At 41.9% G+C, this 18421-nt stretch overlaps 1 protein-coding gene across 1 annotated transcript in view; it reads left to right on the top strand.

Moving 5' to 3' along the window:
• smpd3 (sphingomyelin phosphodiesterase 3) overlaps window positions 1-18421 on the top strand; it is a 106397-nt gene that overhangs the window by 34906 nt on the left and 53070 nt on the right. Inside the window, exons 2-4 of the mRNA XM_033634064.2 lie at window positions 2984-3692; window positions 9215-9466; window positions 9596-10553. Coding sequence (XP_033489955.1) covers window positions 3391-3692; window positions 9215-9466; window positions 9596-10553 — 1512 coding nt within the window. The 5' untranslated portion in view covers window positions 2984-3390. The remainder of the gene's footprint in view (window positions 1-2983; window positions 3693-9214; window positions 9467-9595; window positions 10554-18421) is intronic.

Below are 18421 nucleotides of genomic sequence, written 5' to 3' on the forward strand. Positions count from 1 at the left end.
CTCAACTTGGGAGGAAAAAGTAGACTGTTATGACAATCATATACTGTTTGTTGAAAAGTGTTCTAAAGTATTGAAAAGATAAACAAACATACCCTGGATGCAAAATGAGAATATGACAGACCATGTGGCATTTCTCTTTTTTGATTGGAATAATGTCATTAAGTATAACATTATTATCTTGCTCTTTTGACTTAACAGGTTTTACCGCGTTTTTGAGTCAGTTAGATGAAGACTACATTACAATCATATTATCTGAAAGTTGTTATGTGAATGCAGTTGCTTAACAGTTGCAGACATTACCTTTGCCCACTGCTTTTTTAATATGGAATGTGCATGTTACGTGTTGGCATAACATGTACAACAGATGGTGAGTTTTAGCTGTGCAGTTTAATGGATTATGGGGTGATATTGCCTTGCTTTAGATGTGACACTGTGTGAGCTCAAATGTTTGAGGTTATTGTGCTGTTGTTCTGGTGGTCCCTGTGGGGTATATAAAATTACACTGAGGTCAACAATCTCTGTGTATCCTTATAAACCCCTGCTTGTTGACATGGATGAATTAATCAATTCATTATTTATTCATGATGGTGGAATTGATTCTTCCCTCTGTGGCTTGTGTTGGTACTACAGTTGGGTTTCAGTACAGTTATTACAGGACTGTAATTCCTAGTTTATTCATCTGTTGACCAAAGAAAATAAGATATTTTAAACAGTAGGCCAGTGTTTGGGCTATACTATTTTGATTGTCTTTCTTTTGTGATCACTTGTTCTCTTATTACTTGTAGATATATGTCCACAGCCAATTTCCCCTTAAAAAAGGGACCCTAAATTATTCAAATGTGTCTGAAGTGGAACACCTTTTATTAGTACATGTACTTAAATTAGCTAAACATCAATATTAATATTCTAGTTTATAACACTACATTAATCTAGCTGTTTATTTACAATTATTTATTAACTGCACCAATTGGAGTACAGGCTTTGTATTACAACATTCAGTTAATATAATTCAGCATTGTTGCTGCAGTATTTCCACAATTAAAAGACAGTCCTCCACTCATTCACGGAGCCGTGCAAGTCACTGCATTGTCAAGAACATGGCCCTGCAAATATTTCACAATAAAAAGCCTTGTGTTAACAAATGAAGGGATCCTGTCCATAGACACGTTGTCAGGGGACCTTTAATTTGAAACAGGGAGAGGCAGTGTTGAGTTTAAAAGAAATATTTATATTTGTTCATGTCTGTGACAGATGTAGACATTGAAAATGTAGTGAAAGGTGGTATAGGCCTAATGGTAAATGGTAAATGGACCTGCACTTGCATTGCGCCTTTCTAGTCATCCGACTACTCAAAGCACTTTTTACACTACGAGTTACATTCACCCATTCACACACATTCATACACTGGTGGCCAAGACTACCATACAAGGTGCCACCTGCTACTCAGTTTTTAATTCACTCACACACCATCATCGGGAGCAATTTGGGGTTCAGTATCTTGCTCAAGGATACTTAGACATGCAGACAGGAGGAGCCGGGGATCAAATTGCTGATCTTCCGATTGGTGGATGACCCGTTCTACCTCTGAGCCACAGCCGGCCATGCCAATATGATTATCAAAACACAATTTTTACTGTCTATTTTTGCAGAAAACTGTGCACGTGATGCAGAAAAAATAGACAGGACTGCTATTCTCTAGATGTGCGACAGCTAAGCAGCAGCTGAGCCATGTCAGAGCAGTATTGCTCACGTGGACAGTGTGGCTGCTCTAATCAGTTATGACAGCCATCAAAAAAAAAAAGTACAAGTGGTTCCACAACACCTGGACCACACTGCCTAAGTGTGCAGTGCGTGTGCCCAGGCCACCCTGGACTGTGAGCACCTTGATGATCTGCTGTGGCTTGTGCATGTGCAGTGTTTACACAGACAGCTACTGCAGCACTGCTGCAAAGCTGCTTGCTGCTATAACTATAATATTTCCAAAATTAAAAGCTGGTACTCCCCTCATGTATGGAGCCATGCAAGCCACTGCATCGTCAACAACACAGTCATGCAAATGCTTCATAAAATAAATCTATAAAATTAATTAAATTCTCTTTCCAGTAAAGTCAAAGTGTGGTTACGGGACAGTTGTTTGGTACTCCTTCCAGTTTTAATTTAAAGCTGTGGCCACAGAAAATTATTATGTGAACATATTTCAGTCTGTTGTTCTTATACCTGAAGACCAAAGAGCAGAAAACTTAACCAGCGTGAAAATTTAAAAAGACTCAATTTTTTGGGTGAAAAAGTCAGTAGGTAGATTTAGCTATTTAATTCAGTATTTAGGCATACATTGTATCTTAGTGGACTAATTGCCAGTGAATATCAGTGCTTGTTTAACTCAATAGATTCAGAGTAATGTACTTTATTTCTCCTTATTTGGATAAGATCTGATTTAATACTTTAAAGGACAGACTTACGGAATTACTGTTAATTTATTATGTTGATCTGCTCTGTACGACATCTATTGCACGTCTGTCCGTCCTGGAAGAGGGATCCCTCCTCAGTTGCTTTTACTGAGGTTTCTACCGTTTTTTTTTTCCCCCGTTAAAGGGTTTTTTTGGGGGAGTTTTTCCTTATCCGCTGCGAGGGTCCTAAGGATGAGGGATGTCGTATGCTGTAAAGCCCTGTGAGGCAAATTGTGATTTGTGATATTGGGCTTTATAAATAAAATTGATTGATTGATAAAGGTTTAATAGGCCATAGCAGCGCTGGATGCCTTCAAAAATACCAAAACGCTCAATGAACAGAATTGTCTTGTTTTTGCCTGTTTGGAACACACAGTATATGCATTATACGTTGACAAACATTAGGAAATGTACAAGGTTCATTTTGCTCCCAGCATGCTTACAGTACATCAGAGCAAGTCAGTCACTGATCTTCTGCCTCTTTTCCTTCACCCCCCCCCCCCCCCCCCCCCCCCACCCCCCGATCTATCGATCAGCTCACTTTCTTCAGGTCCTGAGGGTGTTTAATGGCTGCCCCCTCCCAAGGTCGTTGGAGTCCTTGCAATCATAGATCCATCATCAACGGAAACCGTCTCATCATGGAAACCCCCTACCTGCAGACTGCGCTCCTTGCCCCCCCCTGTAGAGGGTGTGATTGCTGAGGGAGGGGTAGTGATACTGAGACAAGGTTGTCTGTGAAGATAAAAATCATCCAAAACATGTAGTGTACCTCTCTCCAAGGAGGGGGGAGGGTCTATATTTGAGTCTGATTTATTTTTGATTTATTTCTGTTTATGTAATCTTTAGAACAGATTTGTGTTTGCTTGTTTAAGTAGTGTATGTGGGTGTAGCGTGAGGTGAGGAGAAAGTGACAGAGAAGAAGAAAGATAGCAAAAGAAAAGAGATGGTCCTCCACACCACCCCTTACTCCAGTGCCTGTCTGCACTTCTTGGATGGCTTGTCGTGGAGCCTGGTGTTTCCCTGCTACTGGCTCCTGGACCGGCTCCTGGCCTCCTGCGTGGCCACCTCATTGGAAAAGCACCAACGCTCCCAGGACCCCTGCTCCTTCCTTACCTTGTGTGTCCTGATCTCCGCACCCCTTTACCTGCTCCTCCTCCTTGCCTCCTTGCCCTTTGCACTGCTGGGCTTCATCATCTGGGCTCCCCTGCAGGTGGTCCGCCAGCCCTACTTGTACACCTATTGCAGGTTAGTGTGGACCTTGGTGAAGTTTTTTTTTTTTTTTCTACTTCTTGTTTTCATGTCATTTAACCAATGACAGATTTAGTAGCTCCATCTCATGCTCCCGGTGTTGCTAGTGCTAGTTTTCTGAAAATTTTGATGTCTTGCTTATTTTGTTACCTATGTATCTGCCGTGGCACCCAGACACACCACAGTGTTTCCCACAGAATGAGAGTGTATGTATGGTTTGGGGTGGTTTTGGTGGGGTCTTTCAAATGCCTGTGTCCCTATCATTCTATGTCCCCTCTCTAAATTGGACTGATTTGTTTTTTGATTGCAAAATCCTTTGATGTCTCTGTCCCACTGAACATACGCAAAGCACAGATAAAAGTTTGTTATCAGAGAAGTTGGTGAAAAATTTCGGCCTCAGACTGGTCATGCCCCTAAGGGTGTGCATGTGAGAGTGGAGGCGGAGGCTGCCATGCCCTTAGCAGCCAGTCCGCTCCCACTGTCACTCTAACTCAGAGCGTAGACCCAGTAAGTCTGTTGCAGGCTGGGGTAGATACTGAGGACCTTAAGCTGGCTCTCGGTCTTAAAGAGTTGGACCTACAAACTAGGTCCTGTGAGGTTGAGCTCATGCACCTCAAAATAAGAGCCCTAGAGCTTGAAAAAGCCTCAGTACAAAGCACACCTACCCCTGTTAGGACGCATTCCTCCACTGCTTCTGCTGAACAATTCGACATTAGTAGGCATATTGCCTTAGTTCCTCCTTTTAGGGACAGTGAAGTCGACTCTTACTTGAACGCTTTTGAGCACATTGCTGCAACTTTGGGGTGGCCAAAAGATGTGTGGAGGTTGCTCCTGCAGTGTAAATTAGTGGGAAAAGCCCAGGAAGTGTGCACAAGTTTGTCTATTGAAGAGAGTTTGGATTATGATGTTAAAGCCACTGTGATCCTTGCATATGAGTTGGTTCCTGAGGCATATCACCAAAACTTCAGATCCTGTGAAAAATCTGCCAACCAAACCTATGTCGAGTTTGCGAGAGATAAAACTGTCTTATTCAACAAATGGTGCTCAGCAAGCAAAACGATACATTTTTCACAACTATGGGAGTTGATGTTGCCGTAAGAATTCAAGAGATGTCTTCCCAGAGAAAATTGTTGGGGGATCTTGGCTGGAACTCATTCCAACAGGTGGTTGTGCCCCAGAGATTTCGCCCTCAAGTCCTTTTTAAGTCAATTTCATTTAGGAATTAAAAGACTTACCATTGCATCTTGTGTTACTTCTTTTGGCCAGGTTTATGAGCCGATGTGAAAAAGTACTGTCACTCCTGCCATGTCTGTGAGGTTAGCGGTAAACTGAACCAGGTGATTCCCCCTGCTCTGCTGCAGCCAATTCCAGTGAAAGCCCTTGTACAGTTTTTCTCCAGTTTTGGTTGCCAATATCCATCCAGACAGACCAAGATTCCAATTTCATGTCAAATTATTTGCCCAGGTCATTGTCTTCCTGTCCATAACACACCAAAAATCCAGTGCATTTCATCCTCAGTGTCAGGGCGCACTCGAACGCTTCCATCAAACATTAAAATCCATGCTGAAGAAATACTGTCTCGTGTCAGGGAAACAGTGGGATGAAGGGTTACTACTCCTCCTCTTGGCTGCGCGAGAAAGCATGCAGGAATCCACAGGTTTCAGTCCAGCAGAGCTTGTGTTTGGGGACACCATGCACGGTCTTTGCAGTTGGTCAAAGAAAAATATATTTCAGACACTGTTAGCTCTAAATGTGCTCCAAATGTGTTAGACTGTGTGAGCTCCTTTAGGGAGTGCTTGCATAAAGCGTGTGACAGCCCTCACTGCGCCCTTGTTGCATCACAGAAAAAGATAAAAAGAAATTTGACAAAAAAATCTGTAAAAAGAGAGTTCAAAGTTGGTGACAAGTTTTGACTCTCTTTCCAATCCCTGGTGCCGCTCTTCAGGCAAAGCTTTGTGGGCTGTATGGTGTGAGGGATAAAGTGAGTGAAACTGACTATGTAGTCGGTACCCCCAATCAAAAAACAAAGTCTCTCATCTCTCGCTGTGACCTCTGTCGTGTCCACTGCTGCGCCAGCTCCTCCTTCTCATTAATTCCATACCTGATATTTTATCATCAGCTAAAGTAAGGCACAATAAGAGATTAATAAATCCCCATTTTTGTGATATTTGCCGCCATCTTAACTGTAAGCGACCCTGAAGGGACAATTCCACCAGGCAAAGTTACATGTACCAGCTGCCATAGCTGCCACATGGTTCTGTTTACTGAATGGTCCTACCACGCAGGGAATGTTTCAGGAGCATAACGTTTACCTACCTGATTTTGTAGACTTGCAGATTTTGTTGATTTGGATATTTTCCTTGATATTTCTATCAGTAGCCAGTTAAGTGGTTAATTTTTTGTCTGTTTTGTGCTACCCTTGAAGTCCTGTTATGTCTGACATTGATCAAAGATTTGTGTTTTCCTCATAATTAGATTGTATCCATATTTCACATACAGTGCACATTAGTACATAAATTCGCTCTGCTCTGTGCAACATTCCGTGACTCTGTTAAAGAAAGAGTCTTGGATGCTTCTGAAATGCACAGCATTACACCTGCTGATATATAGAAAAGTGGCGTCGATCTGCCTGGGCAGCCACTTGGTCACTTGGCAGATTTCTCCTGAGTATACTTTTCTACTTGTCTACCATTAATAATTTTGCTCATTGGTCTGGCTTCTAGCTGCCAGGCTCAATCAGTCAAAAGTGGCTACCCACCGTTACCACAAACTTTGAAGTACTGAATTCAGCTCTGTTTGATGTGAAACAGCAGCACTCTCTCCCTGTTACTCAGATTTCTTAGTGGCCTACAGTGCAATAAGGGCTTATTAAATGTTATGGGCAGGCCAGCCATTAGGGATTACGGGCAGGCGGACAACATTTTCAAAGGTAGGCCCTTCATCCACACCCAGCAGGGGGGTCCTTATACATTATTACTAATATTATTACTAATAATAATAATATCCTAATAAGAAGAAGAAGAAGGAGAAGAAGAACTTACTGTGGCCTATATGATATGCTTTTTAACCCTATGGGCCCGAACGACACATAGTGCGTCCAAATTCACACCTGTTCTTCTCTATTGATTTTCTTCTTTCTTCTTCTTTCTGACGTGTGTCATAGTGAGAAACCACGCATATCACATGAAACAGCGGAACCGTACCTTTCCGACAAAACCAAGCACTTGTCGGTAGTGCAATGTTTTCACAGCGAAAAACAAAGATAAAATTACTCTAAAATGATGTATAACAGAACTTTCATACAGCTCTGCACACACATTACTCTTGGATGGATTACTCGCAAATGCAGGCTCGCACAGAAATGCCACGCGTATCACATGAAAGTGCAGGACTAGAGCTTCCCAATGATACCACACACATCATTGTGCTGTCATCCCATCATGCTATAAATACAGATAAATTGTCTACAAAATAAAAACCTGACGAATTTCTTTACAACCCATTATAGAGATCTTGTTATCAGTCACTTCATATAGTGAGGAATATCGTATCTTACCACGTCTCAGACTTGCGTGTGTTTCTCCCTGTCTATCCACATTTGTAGTCCGGTCCAGTTGACACTCAAACTTTGTATGACAAGACCAGCGCACTTCACCATTGTGCACCCAGACAACTGTAGCCTAATTATGCATGCATGACAGGGCAGTAGTCACCATATACATTGAGGGGGACATTCATTTCATTGATATGAAAATTAATATAAAATACAGGCACATAGAAGGACATGTAATAATGGCAAATCTGGTTAGCCCAGATTGTCCCGAAAAAAAACAAGATATAGCATGTGTATGTAGCCTTTATAATGACTGTGATATGAGCTTAAAAATTACCAGAGGACCTTGGAGTTCGCCAGAATTACTCGCGTGCGTCCCTGGAGTTTGCTGAAAAATCACACCTTGGTGGTGAAGTGGCGCACATGACTCATGCTACAGACGGACGGACAGATGAGCCACGTATCTTAGTGCCACTTAAAAACAAGTAATACATTGGCTACATCTTTCCCACATCAAATATCCATGATCGCCCAGACCCATGCGTAAAAGCGCACACAATTCCGTGTCCTCTTACCGCGGATGCTGTGATTTGATGGACCGGTACTCATTGTAGCCCACTCTTATAAGAGCCAATAATAATAATAATAATAATAATAATAATAATAACTTACTGTGGGCATATATGCTATGCTTTTTAATAAAATTACCAGAGGAGTTAGCTGAAAAACAGGTAGTAATGTCAGCCTGAATTACTCGCGTGCATCACTGGTGAAAATCGCTGACATGCATGGGAAATACGGCTTCTACAGGCTCGCCATAGCTTACTGTCAGGACTTAGGGACCAGAATTCGGAATGGCGGACCCTTTGGAAATCGGAATGGCGGACCTTCAGGATGGCGAACCGTCGGAATGGCGACATTTCGCAGTGGCAACCCTTCGGAATGGCGATATTTCGGAGTGGCAACCTGTGACCGCCTTATGTCCTCTAGTTTAATGACTTCACTGTAACTTTGTACTACGCCTCACTTCTCACCTTAAGCTCTGCCTGTCATACCTGCTACTTCATCACATTTTTTCATCAGGTATTTGTCCATCACCTCTCTGCTCCTGTCATTTTCTTGCTCTTTTTGTACTGAGGTATTCTGACTTAGCTAATCAGGCTGCAGTCCGCCTCACACTTTAACATTAACGGCACTGAGTTCTGAGTATCTCACACCTGACCCTTGTCAGATAAACTGCACTATTTCACAATATCTGTGGAGGGTGGCAGATGGCATGTTGAAATGTGTTTTAATTATAAAATTACCTTTCGTTATCATGTAAATACATATAACTTGCTCAGTCAGTGATTTAAGTCAGTAAGTAAATTGTTGTACTTGATCCCATTTAAGGGTCAAGCATACACCTTTTCATGCACAAGGCAGGGTTTTATACTGCCATGTTTATGTCACATGCAGGCTACTGTAGATCAAGGAGATTGGGGTACAGAGGACTTGTATAAAACAAAGTTTTGTTGTTATTACTGATCACCAGTACAGGTCAACAGAAATCATTTACTCGATTCGAGTTTTTGTTTCTTTTTTTTATTTTCTCATATGAAGATAAGGAAATGCCTGCACACAAGTAGGATGAAAACGCTGTCTTTATTAAAATTCTATAGCATGGAATAAGTCTGAAGCTGATATTTGATAACCTTGCACCTACGTGATGTGCATATAATTACTCTCCTTCAATTTATTTTCTCACTGTGTGTGCCACTGAACTGTTTCTAAGCTAATTGACTGCTTGCTTTACCTTCATATTTAGCATACAGACATGAGAGTGGTATTTATCTTCTCAATCATAAAGTGAATAAATGCATTTCCTTAAACCAAATTATTCTTTTCATACATTATGGGGGGCTATTTGGGTACTTCAGAGCTTCTGTTTGAGTTGATATAGTATTTTATTGCTTCCCTTGTGCAGACCAGACAAACACCAGGCTGAGCAGGGCCAGGCTGGACCAGGGGCTTTTGGCGTTGGGGAATGGAGGCCACAGGGCAGAAGTTTCTGCTTCTGCAGTGCCAACGTATGTCTGCTGCCAGACTCCCTGGCCAGGTTCAACAACCTGTCAGACACACACAGGAGAGCCAGGGAGGTGGGGAAGAGGATCCGCAATGGCGCAAGTCGGCCTCAGATTAAAATCTACATTGACTCACCTACCAACACTTCCATAAGGTAAAGAGATCTTGCTCTTGGGCTTTAATCAGCTTTATCCAGCAGTAGTAAAAACCTTGTTATTGTTGTGTATATCAATTAAATACATTTTGAATACTTTATTTACTTTCTTCCTGTTTCATTCATCAGTGCGGCATCCTTCAGCAGCCTTGCCACAGGTTTCCGTCGTACCTCCTCTCTGGACCAGCGTCCAGACCTAACACACACCACCAACGGCCCAGCTGACACTGAAACTGAACCCCTCACCGAGTGCCCAATTCACCCCTCAGGTGCCACCGACTGCCCTGTTCACCCCTCTGCAGGAGACCAGGGCTCCTCTGACTGCCCCCTCCACCCAAATGGAGCAGACGCAACAGCAGACTGCCCCCTTCACCCTGCAGGGACTAACAGCAGCTCAGACTGTCCTGTTCACAGCTCAGGAGAGGCTCCAGACTGCCCCATGCATTCCACGGGGGCTCAGAGTGGCCAAGGCTATTATGACTGTCCCATGCATGGAGAAGGGACCCAGACAAAAACATCCCCAGACTGTCCACTTCACACCTCAGGGGTTCAAATCAGCATCAGCGCCCCAGAGCCAGACCCACAGGAAGAGGAGGCCGAAACAGGGAACCATCGGCCTGGGGAGCTGGCAGGGGGAGACACAGGAAGCATGACTGCCTCCAGGGAATCCCTCACTCGTTACCATGGTGGTGACGGTGGTGTAGGGATATCCTCCAATAACACTCTCTCTCACGTCCCTCGAACATCAGTCTTTAAACGGCCTGGACGAAAACGCCGCCATGGAGATGAAACATTTGACCACGAGATCTCTGCCTTTTTCCCTGCCAACTTGGATTTCCTGGCTCTGCAAGAAGTTTTTGACCACGGATCGACGACTAGACTGCGGCGACAGTTGCATCGCTACTTCCCCTATGTGTTAAGTGATGTTGGCCAGTATGGCTGGAAAGGCTGCTGCTCAAGGTTTAAATTCCTGAACAGTGGGCTACTGCTGGCCAGCCGCTACCCTATCCTGGATGCACGGTTCGAGAGCTACCCCAACGGGAAGGGGGAGGACGCACTGGCAGCTAAGGGGGCACTGTTTGCCAAGGTCAGAATTTTTACTCTACTTTCTCTACTTCATAATGCAAAATCCTTGTCATAAACAAATAGTTTGACATTTTTTGTTTGCTTTCTTGCCAAGACTTGGATGACAGTATTGATATCCCTCTCATATCCGCTCAATAAGGAACTAGAGGCAGAGGATGATTATCTTAGCTTAGCATAAAAACTGTAAACAAGGAAACAGCTACCCTGGCTCTGTCCCAAACAACTTGTTGAGATAATCTCACACTGACAACAAACATCCAGGAAGTCTCTATGCCCAGCCAACAAGCACATAACCCTGCTAAAACAATAACTCTACGTTTTCAACCTTTTTGTACATACCAAATTAAGCCAAATATAATGAGTTAAGGGGGAAAAGTGGTCATTTTTAAAACTTTGGTATTATTCTAGAGGCTGTATATCATAATGGAAAAAATACTGACACCTCCTCATGTATGTGCATATTGCGAGAGTGTTCCAGGATACCACTTAGTAGCATTGTCATCAGGTTCAACCAGGCTCCCAGGAAGTTCGCTGTGCGTTGAAGCCCATTTTCATAGTAGCAAAACAGAGCATCACAACGCACACAAAACAACTCGTTCCACTATCAGGATTTGATCCATTCGGTCTGATAGCATTGGAAAGTCTTGAAGAGCCACAAAATTAAAATAATTTTATCCCTATTCAAGGTAGGGGAGCGCTAAACCAGAAGTTAGCCATTAGGCTGGCAGCGTTAATTTCTTGGCCGCACTCTGCACTCAGCCTCTGTAAGTCTCTGGTGTGCTTGCTCTGTGGGCCGCATAGTGCAGAAGTAGTGGCAGTCATCCTCAGATCATTCGGGTCATTATGTGGCACTTAAACCATTTTGGCTTCATGTGCCACTGGGTAACTTTCATAGGAATAAACAGGGCCATGTGTTAAATGCTGTATCCAGTTGTCTTAGTACATCCTTTGGTTCAACAGTAACTGCCTGTCAGTGGTGATATGAATGGAGTATAGAATTTCAACAATATTAAATAAACATACTGTTACTTTCTGAATCCATTTAAAATAACAGTTATTAGACATGGAAACTGTGTCATGCCTTTCTGACTTCTTTTATCTTCCAGTAGTTATGATTTAAGCAAGCGCTGTCCATTGGAACAGAGAAATCCTGGACAGGATTTAAGGGCATGTTGAGACAGTCATCCTACTCAGTCAAAGCATATTTTGTGTTTGGTAGCTAGCTAGTTAGTAAAATGAAAACCTGTCAAGTTAGCCACCACCGCTTGGATTTTGATGGTATAGGTGCTTAGAGCGGTCAAAAAATACAAAATGGGCAATAACTTATAACATTTGACCAAGTACCAAGTAAAACATGTAATATTGCGCATTTTCTGAAATCCAATTAAAATAAAATGTGAAGTTTCAAATTGCATCTGTGCCTTAATACCAGGAACAGACAAGCATCAAATCCAAGCAGCGGCTGGCTTTTTTATGACCAAGCACAGATGGGAATAATAGAGAAATTATACTGATAAAGACTTGGAACGGTAAATGAAATCAGAATTTATGAAAAAATAACAAACAACAAAACCACAACAAGAAGGTAAAAGGACTCTGCGATTCCAATGATATTTATGACATTACAACTAGCTAGCTGTCACAACATGCCCTGAAATCCTGTCATGGATTCCTTCCAATGGACAGCACTTGCATAAATTATAATTACTAGAAGACAAAAGAAGTCAGGAAGGTATAACACAATTACCCTGTCTGATAGGCTAAGTGTTAAGTGTTAACACAAAGTAGATATATTGCAAATGTTGAAAGTCTACACTCCATTCATATCGCCACAAGCAGGCAGTTAGTATTTACAGTGATGAAGCTGCTACCTAGGTTTTCCCAGCACACACTCACAAAGTGTGCATACATAAGCAGGTTGCAGTATTTTGTACATCATGTTACATAGCCCCAAGAATAATATCAATGTTTCAAAAATGTCCGCAGATCCCCTTTAATGTTTTGGGTTTTTTTTAAACCTATGGACAGAGCCAGGCCAGTAGTTTCCCACGCTTCTAAGCCTTATGCTAAGCTAAGCTAGCCATCTGCAGAATCCAGGCTCATATTGCAAGAAATCAATTTAGTGCATTTCCCAAAATGTTGACATATTCCTTTAAAGAATGACTACTACATAATCAGTAAAGCAATAAATAATTTTTTTCCCCTGCAAGTACACATAGGTCAACGTTTTGTCATAGTATGGTTCATATGATATCCTATGAAGAATGCATGCATAACAGTTCATATAGGCTATCCTACGGATTTGAATCAGAATCAGAAATACTTTATTGATCCCTGAGGGGAAATTATTTATGTTACAGGTGCTCTTTGCAAGAGAGGAAAGATATGTGAAAATATAAGAAATTTAAACAATAGTAAACTTTCTTTTATTTTTTGCGCCCCACAAATGATGTTATGTCCTTTATGTAAAGTTATGTAATTAATATAAAGTTACAGAGGTCAGGTTTAGGCAATAAAGGTTACTGTGGCTAGGTAACATGGTGAGGAAGTACCTTAAAAAGACTCAAAGTTCACATGGATCCAAAAAAGTAATTCCAGGGGAAAGTCCCGGGCGAAAGTGTTTTTTTTGTGACCCATCCACCCCCCTGACCTACCTCCTTACAAGTGCCCGGGACTGCTTCCTTGTTTAATGCCATCAGCGCATTGGTCATGTGATCACAGCCTTTCAAAATACGAGGGATATATATGAATTTGGCTGCACTGCTTTTCATAGAAAAACATACAAAAAAATTGTCTCAATAGCCTGCATAGGTGCTCTAAAGTAATATGTTCAATCAAATTCTACCATGACAAAATGTGACTGCTCCAACAACTTCTGTAAAAGGTGTTGAAACAGACAGCCCTTTTGTCGTTCTGCTGTGGTTTCACAAATTAGTTTCAGAGTTGCTGAGAGGTCAGTGCAGAGACCAGCTCAACAAATGCCATAACTAATATCCCAGTCTATATTTAGACAGCCAGCTTTTGGCATGCGGGACAATGATTTTGAGTCAAAAGAATTAGACAACATGAATTTTCTCCTCACTGTTTTCTAGGGGTGGGGGAAAAATCGATTCTTAGATGCATCGCAATGTGGACATGAACAATTTGGCATCGATTCACAAATGTCAATCATTGATTATGTAAATGTTTTCCATAACATGATGCTGATGGAACAAAAGAGGCAAGACTCAACTGCGAAGTCAGTGTAGCACCAGGACAGTCTACGGTACAGATGAGCCTAAGTTAACATGTGCAAGTTCATCCTTACAAAAGACACCAGTTGCAGCGGCAAACATGAGGTATATTGTAAATACTTACCTACGCCATCAACCAGAGACTAAAATAATGAGAGAAGCAGCTATCAGCATGTAAACCAGCTGAACAACACATGCTGCAGCATTTACCAAATAAAAACACCTCTGTGGTGAAGAAAATAACTTTCTGCTCAGTCTGTTTTACCTTAAAAATCCAGTGCCTGGCCTGCCCAGTTTCCTGGCTTTCACCAGCGCTAACGGAAAGAGAGGCTGCTCGCAGCTCCTCTGCTGGCATTACGTAAATAACAACACAGTGGCCCCCTCATGTTTTTCTTATACACACAGGAGACTGTAAGGTGCTTTCAACTTAATTAATTAATTCATAAATGCAGTTAACTTTTTTTTAATAAAAAGGATGTGGACCATATATCACTGAATAGAATGTGAAATGCATACCGTTTCTGGGGAAATATTACAGTAGGCTATGTAAACACTGGAGCCTACGCGTGTGTATATCCCATATGTTATGTAAGGCAGATACCTATTTAAGGCAGTAGAAGGTGCTGTTGCGCTGTCTATTTTGCAAAAAAAAAAAAAAGTAGCATTTCTCACTGTTGGTGCCTGGCAGGATGCTGTCGTTTTAAGAATTGCTTTCGTTTAGGGACGCCATGTTCGCATTGTTAATTGTATCTCACGCTGTAAGTATGAGGATGAGATTCCAGCAGCAGGGATTGCACTTAATGTTTTGGGGTTTTTTTTGAGAAATAAAACTGTGGTTATATCCCACAATGGACAAGCGATGGCATCTGGAGATGGATACAATCCATCTGGCACCCCCTGGTTCAAAAGTAAGGGTATGGAGGCAGGTTGAAGGGGAAAGGGACCTGAACAAGAGCCACACTGTATGCAAGTAAAATAATGTGTTTATTTAATTATGGATCACCTAAAATACAATATGCTATAGCCTATTTAAAAAAGAGAGAAAAATAAATCATGTGTTGAAATCAAATATTTTGATGCATTGTGATGCATCGATACTCGTTTTATTATCGAAGCAGTACTCTCTGATTCGTAATCAAATCAAATCTAGTGGTGCCTGGAGATTCCCACACCAACTGGAGTAGTTTTTGAGACTTTGTCTTCCTATTCACATTGCGGTTGTAATAAGGAAAATATCTTTTTTGTCCATTTATTTCAAACTGAGCTGAATCAGATGTAAACGTCACCATGGACCTAACTTTCTGCTTTTCTTGCAGCAGAAATGTGTTTCAGCTCTAATCGCTGCTAGGTGCTGTATGAGCTGCAAGCTAATCGTGTCATCTCTGATGCCAGTGTCTGTAACTTTCCTCAAGGTGGTAATTTAATCTGCCCAATAAGTCTATTTATACCAAATTAGCCTATTATACATTTGTGAGAGAGTGTGAATGTGAATCGAGAAGGTGAAAGAGGGACAGATAGTCAGAGTTGAAATGATCTGCAAGCTGTCAGCATTAATTACCGTACTATGGCTAAGTCTTCATATTGCAAAACACGTTCTTCCTACTGCAAGAACAAAAAGCTTTTTTTTTTTTTGCTCTCATGTTACACAGATCAAATTTTTTCAGGGTAGTGTGGACACAGAAATCTGATTTTTTTTTTTTTCAATCAGATATGCGGTCATAAATCTGATACATACCCAATCACTGACCATGAACGGTCATATTGGAGGTTATGTGTGCTTTTTCCATACAGTCATTGTTTTTTCACATCATACTTCATTACACAGCTGCAAATCACTCACCATACAGTGTTAGAGAAGTCCATTGAAACCACTGAAGGCTGCTGCGTTAGGCTGCCCTAGTCGCTAGCCAATGGAGCCCAAATGTCAGATGCTTTCTGATCAGGCAGCCCATTCTCATTCCAGAGTCGTCTAATACCGTCACTTTGCAAGTGATTTAGGCGTCAGACACAGATGCAAAAGGCCACCTTTTGCAGAAGTATGATACAACGCCAGCTGGCATCAGTTTGTAACATGGCCAGACGAAATCCTTTGCAGAGTTATGATACACCACTGGTCGGCCGGACAGCATCTGTGATGGAAGCATGATATAATGTGACAACTTGGGATGTAAACATGTTGGATGAGGACAGCTTGCCTACGTGCTGTTATCCTCAGGTGTCAACAAAGACATTGGACTGTAGCTCTTGACATATGAAGTTTGGAGGAACTGTTCTTCTATGAAACCCTCCACATCACGGCCTCACCACTCTTGGCTCCTCCTGCACCCACTGAACTACCAGCATTAGCTGCTAATGGAGCTATAGCTTTTGCGTTCCTTTGTCATCTCACCATCATGCCATTGTTCTGACGGCTCTTAATCCTGAGGCCTTAGTCCAAACAATGCCCCATTTCACAACAGCTCAGTATCCCGAAAACAAATGAAGGTCTGATGATGTCACTCTGTATAATTATTAGCCATGTGTCTTCTGTTTGGCACAGTGCCATTGGAGAGACAGCCCTTCAGAGCAGTGGGCAGTCCCCTCCTTAACATAAAAGCAATTGTCATCCAACCTCCTTAGCATATCACTGGGGACATGAACATTTGTGCCACTATGCCATTCATTTTTTTCCCAAATGCCTGTTTCATAAATGTGACACGTTTTGTTGATATTCCATTCCACATCTCCCACTGTGTGGAAAGAGCAAAAAATACATGTTGTCATTTTCTAACATTCCATGTTGCTGAAAAGTTAGCATAATTCCACATATGTGCTTATATATCATATTGAAAACACAGTGATGATAAACACAATAACATGGTTTATAGGATTATTTGCAGCTAAAAATTTAAGTTTACTGCTTACATTCATCAGACGTAATTATATTTTTGTCATTTGGATAGATTTTTAGAAGTAATTATTCAGATGCAACACAGACCAAAAGACTGTTGTGGACAAGATGTTCCCTTGCATTAAAGGAGCTATATGTAAGAAATCTAAAGCAAATAGTCATAAAATCATCCTAATATCTCACAGAGACTAAGGAATAATGTTAATATAATACTACTGATGTCACCGACAACAATAGTACAGCCAGAATATTAGCATTTAAAAAATTTTTTTACAGTCTGCAAATCATGTTTATGTTTTGAATTTGTGTTTTGGCCTGTTGCGCCACCCACCGCCGTCTACCAGTCATGCAGTCAGTAGAGTCTCAGCATCAGTTACAGTTACAACTGAGCTACAATGGCTGACGGTGTAACTAAACCCAAACGACCTTGTTATGATTCCCAAAATCCCCAAGACAAAACTCGAGGCAAAGCGAGGGTCTATATAGGAGATGCTTTTGAACGGTGGAGACGGTTGAAAGCAGAGAAGAATTTGAAATCGGATGTCGAAGTGGCTACTCTTCTCCTCAACAGGTAAGCTTTAGCCAAAGTTGGCTAACTAGCATCATAGCTAGACGGGGATGGACATTTCGAATACTTTTAACTGTTATTCATTTTTGATCATACATTGTAGCCCATGTGCAGGTGGGCAACTGATTTTTTTGAAAAACAAACGTTACATGCTATGTACATAGCATTAGCAGCCGGCTCCTCCTCCGCTGTATCCCGGCAGCAGCGTTAGCAGCAGAGAAGGGCTTTACAGCATACGACCAGGGACGCCTCCAGAAATTTTTCATAGTTGTGGCCAGATGGGGCCACTTAAAATCTTGGGGTGGCACACCAAAACTATAAGCCATAATTTCAGGATTTTATTATACTGTAGTATATAGGTTAGTATTCAATTTCAATTTTATTTATAAAGCCCAATATCACAATTTGCCTCACAGGGCTTTACAGCATATGACATCCCTCTGTCCTTATGACCCTCGCAGCGGATAAGGAAAAACTCCCCAAAAAACACCCCTTTAACGGGGAAAAAAAATGGTAGAAACCTCAGGAAGAGCAACTGAGGAGGGATCCCTCTTCCAGGACAGACAGACGTGCAATAGATGTCGTACAGAACAGATCAGCATAATAAATTAACAGTAATCCGTATGACACAATGAGACAGAGAGAGAGAGAGAGAGAGAGGGAGAGAGAGAGAGAGAGAGAGAGAGATGCAGGTAATGACAGTAGCTTACAACAACATTATTGAAAGTAATAATATTATAGTTATAGTTCTGGCTACTGTGGTACAATATGTTGAAAGTATGTATTAATATCTGGCAGTATACATGTGTGACAATAGTCATATGTGTATAATAACAGTAGAAGTATGACTAATGACTAATGATGGCAGCAGCAGCAGGAGGCATCTGGCAGGACCACGGCAGCAGCACAACCACACACGTCACGCTGTCCAGGCACTGCTGCGATATGAATTAATCTGAGAGACAGTGGAGCACAAAGGCTCCGGAGAAGAAGCCGAGTTAGTGACATCCAGAATGGCCGGGTTAGCAAGATGCAGTATTAGAATACGAGAGAGAGAGAGAGAGAGAGAGAGAGAGAGAGAGAGAGAGAGAGAGAAGGTGCCCGGTGTATTATAGGGCGGTCCTCCGGCAGACTAGGCCTAAGTTAGCCTAACTAGGGGCTGGTACAGGGCAAGCCTG

The sequence above is a fragment of the Epinephelus lanceolatus genome, chromosome 5 (genome assembly GCF_041903045.1).
Source record: "Epinephelus lanceolatus isolate andai-2023 chromosome 5, ASM4190304v1, whole genome shotgun sequence".
Lineage (NCBI taxonomy): Eukaryota > Metazoa > Chordata > Actinopteri > Perciformes > Serranidae > Epinephelus > Epinephelus lanceolatus.